General features: G+C 32.9%; 1 protein-coding gene across 1 annotated transcript; it reads right to left on the reverse strand.

Moving 5' to 3' along the window:
• Positions 1 to 1,980: 1,980 nt before the first annotated feature.
• Positions 1,981 to 6,706, reverse strand: LOC108552378 (adenosine receptor A2b). The gene is made up of 4 exons (XM_017906885.1): positions 6,238 to 6,706; positions 3,561 to 3,772; positions 2,619 to 3,089; positions 1,981 to 2,370 (listed from the first exon to the last, which is right to left on the reverse strand). The coding sequence occupies exons 1-4, from the start codon at positions 6,704 to 6,706 to the stop codon at positions 1,981 to 1,983; spliced, it is 1,542 nt and encodes a 513-aa protein (XP_017762374.1).
• Between the last annotated feature and the right edge of the window lie 975 nt (positions 6,707 to 7,681).

The raw sequence follows: 7,681 nt of genomic DNA on the forward strand, positions 1-7,681 counted from the left end.
CGCCGTTACGAAATCATAGACGCCATAAAACAAAAATTAATAACTAACAATTTAGAGTTAAATTCTTTACGAATATTATATAAGAATGTAGCCTGAAGTTCCAGCTTTGCAATGAAATTATAAAAGTTCATAAATTAATTACAGAAATTGAGTAATTAATAATTTTTCACTGCCGGAGCCATTCTATTCTTTTCTATCCCCTCTCTGTCCTCGTCTACCACGTGACCAGCTCGTCGACGACCTCCTTGCCTATTCTATATTCCTATCACTTTTCCGAGCAAATGATCCAAAACTATAGATGGCGCTGATCGCCGGCGGTAAAACTTTGATTCGAACTAGATACTAGAAATCAATTCGGCGGTAGAAAATTAATAAATTTCCAAGTTTTTACAATTAATTCATAAACATTTATGGTTGCACAGCAAAGTTGGAATTATGGGCAACATTCTTATAGGATGTTTAATTTAATAATTAATACTTACATGAACGATAGATTTTGTATTCCCTGTAGTAAATAAGATTGCTATAGAAAAGTATTTTTCTTACATAATATTCTTATTATTTCGTAATAAATATATACTAGCATAAGAAAGCATAAAAAATAAATTTTTTTATTAAGAAATTTTATTTATAATTTTGTATTTACAATGTTTTCATAGATGAAAAATGAATACACAATAAAAAATATATTAAAAAACTACGGACGGGATTCGAACCCCGGTTATTCAGTTTAACACTTCTCGATCGTTGCTGTTACGCTACAAATTAACTTAAATACATCGTAAATAAATTCAGGAAATAGGAAGACTTTAATCGTAAATATTTTAAAAACTATTGAGTAGTTGCCGCTATAATGATATATTTTCTTAAAGTGCATGACGATATCTACAAACCTGCAAAGTTTCAGCTAAATCGGTGATCCGAAGGACTTGCACTCTTCTTGTAAGTCGATATATTGTAAATTTTATGTGTAGTTAATGATGAATAATTTATTTGAAGAAAAGAAGAATATAGTACATGAAATAAAATTTTTAACTCGGAAAGATATTACTACTTATAAACAATATCATTTGATATAAAAATTGTTAAATAGTTAATTTAATTTTTAAACAGGATTAGGTTATTATGAAATATATTCCAGGTTGTATATGAATGATCATTTTTGTGAGATTTATTTTGGCTGACATGCGATACAGAGAATATGGAATGAATATTAATTACTAATATACATCATCTTAGAACGATTGTTTAATATTTGGAAATTTGAATACCGACTCATCTAACTATACATTCGCATTTCTAATTTTAACATTTTTTAACTAATATGTGTTTCACACTTGTATCATGTGAATTATACATATATCTATTATATATAACCTCTATGAGATCGACGTGTCTCATTACAGATATATCGGTGCAGATATATTATATTGATACAATAAATTCATTTGCTAATTTTCATTGATAATTAATACATTATTTCAAACATATATACATTGTTTTCGAAATAATATTTATTGTTGGTAGAAGAAATACTAATTTTTCAATGTCTAAAATTACATTACTTTTAAAGAAATGTCCTGTATCACTTCATTACGACTATCTTTGTTAATATTTCCATTTGGCGTCACTTTTTTGATACGGATATCATTCTGTATAAGAAACATTTCTGTATTTATTTACTGCCCTAATATGTAACTGGAAAATTTAATGCAATATACGAAATTTAATTTTTTGCATTTTGTATCGAGTATTAACACCAGGATTCAGAATATCGTACATTAAATTCTAATGCTAACATCAAATCACGTCCGATGATTTATATATGGTATAGAATAATTGTCATATACCATTATAATTAGCAATAATTTATTATTAATAATGAAATTGATATCATCTACCAATTTCTAGGTTAAATTGAATCTAGACACGATCAATTTTGATTAATGTATTTAAGGTCAAGAATATTAATGAAATTCGTCAACCTTTATCTTTACTTTCCATCAAATCCTCATCTAACTTTTCATGAACAGATTCGACATGATTTACGTCCACTTCAATGACAAAAATAGATGATGGAGGTGTTTCCTCAATATGATCCACTTCTGCCGGAAGAAGTGGCATTAAAGGTTTATGAATCTGTAGTTCCATTGAAGTAACGTGAGAAGACGATTTTGAGGCATTTGAATCGACTTTAGTACTCCTGGAATTGTCACTTTCGTTTCGCTGAAGTTCGTTACTATACTGACTCGTGTTATCAATCTCCTGTTTTTCACTGTGTGACGAACTTGATACATTACCGGCCTCTTTTTCTTGAATTGAAACATTTCGAGATACAGAGAACGATCCTTTCGATCTAACGTCAGTTACCTGCAGTTAAAGTTCGGTCGATAAGATAAGATATATTTCTGATAAGTAAGGGGTTTTCGCGATAAAATGGCAATCTTATTTATCAAAACTTTAGAAAATACTCGACTGTAACTATGAAATATTGATTGCAAAGATCACTAGACAGTAGATATTTGAAATCAAATATAATTTTTTTCGTTAATATCTATTTGGAAACACCACAGTTTAATCTCGGTCGATAATGTCATTGAAAATCGATTAAATATTACCTGACGTAGTAAATTCGATCTCGGTCCTCTTGTAGATGGCAAACCTCCGATCTGCCTCTGTAACTGTCTCTGGGAACCAACGAAAGAACCACGATCATGAATCACGCTAATTGCACTGGATTTTACATCATTTTGAGGAAATAGAAGATTCCACATGAAGTTCTTAAGCGCTGCACGGAAATCCTTTAGATGGTAAGCGTAGATTAATGGGTTGCCAGCCGAGTTCAAGTGCGACAGGATTATACAAAAGTTCATCAGAACATCGTGCACCCTGCACTTTTGACAGAACGCCATTATACAATTGATTGTGTAGAGTGGAAACCAACAGATGATGAAGAAAATTACGATGCGTGATAGATTCTGCGTCGCTTTCACTTCACGCTTCCTAGCTGCACCAAGTAAACGTAGCATAGTTCCAGTTGTTTGATTTCCACTTCGGCGGCCCGGATTCATTGTTACAATCTGTTGTAACTGCGATTATACCATGTTATTCAGCATTATAATAAATAACATAATTAAAGGAAAAAAATTTTATTCAAATCTCACATGAGAATTCACTATATTGAATGTAGTGAATTTAGTTCAATGACATACCAAACACAGATGAATAATGCATCTGTGAAGTAACTAGAACGTGAAACTTTAATAAGATTATGTAAATGTCATTAAAATTTTTATTTTTAATCGACATATTATACTATCATTGCAAATTTGTATCATTGCAAAGAAATGTATTTAATAAAAAATTAAATTTTCAATTTAAGGTATTTACGTGAAATGACGATGTATAGATATTTGATTAATTGAAGAAGGCAAATTTTGAGGGTTAGTAAACAAGATTCGATCTTCGTTAATTCATTGTCGTGTTTACGTCCACATACACGCACTTATATATATACATACATATTCTATGCCCGTATATTTACAGTAGAAGTGTCTGACCTGCTTTACAACCACTCGGTATATATGGGCGTAAAAGGCTGCAATTAATAGCGCGGGAAAGATGATCGTAGCGAAGTACAGGAACACCAAGTAATCGTAATCCATCACCTCAGTGAAGATGCATTTCTCGTTGGATTTCTTGCCCGCGTTCCACCCTAAAAGAGGCAAGAACCCAACCAATGTGCCGGCTATCCAACACACGCAAATTATACCTGCAAGAACAGAACCATACTTTAAATCATATCTTCGACGTCATCGTTTCAATTATTCCAGACAAATGATCAATATATGATCTAGTATAACAGAACGTAAAAACGTAAGGAAACTATAAAGTATAAACAAACATAACCATATTGTTAATACACGTTCTTTTCTAAGTTAAACTTTTAAGTCAACTTTTTTTTTTTGATAAGTGTAATAATACAATTTTTTTTTTTTAGAGAAACGTCGCTAAAAATATTTGAAGTATGGGTGACTTCAATTTTTACTGAAAAATAACTTTGTGAAAATACGATATGCTTCGAGAGGGTCATTTTGGACAAAAGATAAAACAATTTATGAAAGTTTCGGAGGAAAAGAGTGAAAAGTCGGTCAAAGGAGCCGATGATAGAAGTGCACGTGAACGCTATCGATTAGAGAGCACGGCAATAAACGCACCTTTTTCACTCGGAAGAGAAGTGATACCAGTCAGTGGGCTCGTAATTAAAATCACTCGTACCATAAACAGACGAAACGCTTAAATTAATCATGTCTAAACTTCCCAGCAGTAAAATGGGAAACGTCTAACAGGGCTGTTATGTAATTTTTTTCAACTGTCTTTGATTTTCAAATGAAAAAGTAAGGAAAAGTAAGTTTCAGTAACATTGTTTAATAAACGTCATTGTTAATTTTTTTATTTTATTATGCTCTGCTATCTGATATTTTTTAGGGAATTTTTGAAGATTTCAAGAGAGAAATTTGTAAATCCCAGAAGTCTTTCGGTTTTTTTGTTTCTCTGTTACTCTTTCTATGAATATATTTCCTTTTCCTCGGAAGCAGAAAAACACGACTTCCATCAATTTCATCAAAAAGAGAAGAAAATCCATTGGGAAATTGAACGAATGGATATCATCAGAGTATTTCATACTTTATACTCTATCTTGACAAGATCAAAATGCATCGAAATGTTTTTAATTGCGAACTAATTATGTAATTATTACGAAAGTTGTTGGTTGCGGGAGGGGGGGGGGGGCAATATATTTGAGAAAATATGTTTTATTTCGAAAAGTATTTCCTTTTCGGAGAAAAATTTTTTTCTTATTTATCGTAAATTACTAATTAAGATTATATTAGGATACTTATGCAACGTGATTACAGGAAAAATGAAGTCTACGAAGAACGCCAGTATTGATAAAGACATTCATTAAGTAGGATTCATTAATTACAAGTAAAAAATCAATGATTAACATTAATTAATATCGAATAAAAATTTTCAGATACACACACGATGAACTTCTGTTATATACGTCATTAGAGTATCTAATGCATCGAGTGCACCACCTGTTGCCGTCTGAAGTGCATTCCCTTGCATTTCACCATTTCAATGTTGAAAAGTAACAAAACTTTGGAAAAAACAACTTTTTAATGTAGAATTAAAGATGGTTCACACATACTTTCTATAACCTAGTTGCTAACATGAAATGAGAGATTGTAATAATGGCTTCTGAGAGTATATCTGTACAATATTGTCTCTGACATGAGGTGATGTCCTGTATTCTGATATACCGAAACGTGATACGCATTCGTTATCATATGTGTATATTTAGGATAAAGAAGTATTATTACATTGCAAAATCTAAAAGACGAATTAGCTACATTGGATTAAAGGAATATAAGTTAACCAAGAATTTCTTTTAAACTATTATTTAATTAATTGCAAAAACAGTTTCAATCATGAAGAAAACATTTCCTGCAACATGCATTAAAATCTTCCAACTGTTAGCCACGCAAACAGATGAGCCATTTCTGTATTTCGCATAAATTGGAATACTCAACGACGATGGGAAACAACGCACGAGATACGCATGAAACAGTCAAGTAACAGGTGTTTTCGAACAAACAATTCCGTAAAATATAATTACGTAGCCCGTTTCAGTGTTGTTTTATCGCAGCTCGATTATGCGTGGCATGCAGAACGCTTCTAGGAAGAAATGATTTTAATTGGATCGTCGAATTATCCAACAACACCGACACGGGAAACAATTACTCAATTTGTTGTGCGATTCTCCGAACTTTTCGCAGTCTTGCTGAATTATCGACTCGTACTACTTGCGCGTCGGCGATTTTATTGACACTAGCATTGTTTTCTTCCGTTTATCGTCGCGAATTGTTTTTATTTATCGTTTTGAACGCTTAATAGCGCTTGTTTCATACTTCCAAAAACGGACAAATTTTGTTCGTACTACTTCATTTAGTAAATTAAATTACGAATCCTGTAGACTTAAGGAATTTCTCGACTATGTATTAAACAAACTATTATTTGAAGTTATTCTGAATAATAACTTGTTACTTAAATATAATAATAAATTTAGAATTTATTAGAATTAAGACTATTTAAAAACTAATCCAATTAGATATTAAGTGTCATAATTGTTAAATCATCTGTCAGCTCAACTTCATTGTCCTTATTATAACTTACCTATGGCAGTTTTAGTGCGTACGGTCCGCGAGTATCCCATGGGATGAAGTATCGCCCAGTAACGATCTACGGACACCGCCACCAGGCAGAAGATGCTGATCGTGCAAAGGACGATCAAGATAGAAACGGTGAACAGACAGGCGTGTAAATTCGTCGGCAAACCGATGCTAGCCAAAATGGCAAAAGGTATGGCGAATAACCCAACTAATAGATCAGCCGTTGCTAAGGAGATGATGTAATAATTGGTTCGTCGACGCAGTTTCCTCTCTTTGCTGAAGACAACGATCACCAGACCATTACCAAATACCGCACACACTGCCACTAAGATCTCGCAAACTGTGTATGGTAGATTGAGTTCAGAATGGGTCGACGCATTCACGGATGTTACGGTCAAATTATTGGCCAACTCGCTGGAATTTAATGGAAATTCCATCACGATGAACGCTGATACTGTAAATGCAAACGTCATCTATTTTCTGACGGATGAAGTCGGATAATTAGTTCACCGGTACCTTTATTAACAAAGTATTAAGACCATTGATCATTCTTTTATACGTTTGTGTAATCAGTATTCATTTCTTTCCTATCATAGGTTTATTTGAGCAACGAGGATGGTTAGAAATAGAAAACGTAAAGCATTGCGTGACCAATGGTTCTTCTAGAGTTTTTAATGGATCCCCTTAATTTCTCTATATAGAATTTCCATGATACACGGTTTGTCACGCGAACTTGATATCACGTCCTTGAATAGATCTTTAACTTTCTTCACGTGGAGGAAATATAAATCAAAAATAGCATTCTAACAAAACGAAAAGGACATCGGTCTTTGGAATCATCTGCTCTCTTCCTATTTTGAAGAACTTCTGAGGAATAACAATGGTTAAGTATCGTGTAATGACCACGTTATGCTCGATGGTAGCCAATCGATCTCATTTTCACAGAGAGACACCAGCACGTACAGAAAAACCGGAAGAAGGAAGCGTCGACGATTATTTGTATGGTTGTGCCTCGATGGTTAAGACATTTGTTCCACTTTTCACACAGCAAGCTTTATCTTTACTCTATCATTTAGCGATCTATATTAACTGGAAAAACAGCGTACAATTCTCTGATAAACTCAGAATGAAACGTGTGTAGTCTACGATTGTCAGAGCCAAGAGTAAATAAAAAATTATTATATTTTCGTGTTCTTCAAAATACCTGACTCAAATATCTAATGTAAGTGAACGTTATGTACCATACAGAATTTATAGTCTGTTCAACGAACTTTAAATACTCGTTATAAATCGTTTAGAAGTAATCACACTTCTCAACTGTATCTTCGAATAATTTAAGGTAATTATCACTGTGTAACTTCGCCAAGGATTAACGAATTGTCCACCGAGAAGCAGGATGACCAGAAATCACAGGTCGTAAGAGATCGAGTTCACTGAGTAGATGTTTC

The sequence above is a fragment of the Eufriesea mexicana genome, unplaced genomic scaffold (assembly GCF_001483705.2).
Source record: "Eufriesea mexicana isolate 0111107269 unplaced genomic scaffold, ASM148370v2 scaffold6328, whole genome shotgun sequence".
NCBI classification, from domain to species: domain Eukaryota; kingdom Metazoa; phylum Arthropoda; class Insecta; order Hymenoptera; family Apidae; genus Eufriesea; species Eufriesea mexicana.

Bases quoted from the DNA above. Each gene is read 5' to 3' on its own strand.
- LOC108552378 (XM_017906885.1), bottom strand. From the start codon at position 6,706: ATGACGTTTGCATTTACAGTATCAGCGTTCATCGTGATGGAATTTCCA. The intron at 3,773-6,237 runs GTAAGTTATAAT...CTGTTCTTGCAG, and splicing joins ACGCACTAAAACTGCCATAG to GTATAATTTGCGTGTGTTGG. The intron at 3,090-3,560 runs GTCAGACACTTC...GTATAATCGCAG, and splicing joins ACCGAGTGGTTGTAAAGCAG to TTACAACAGATTGTAACAAT.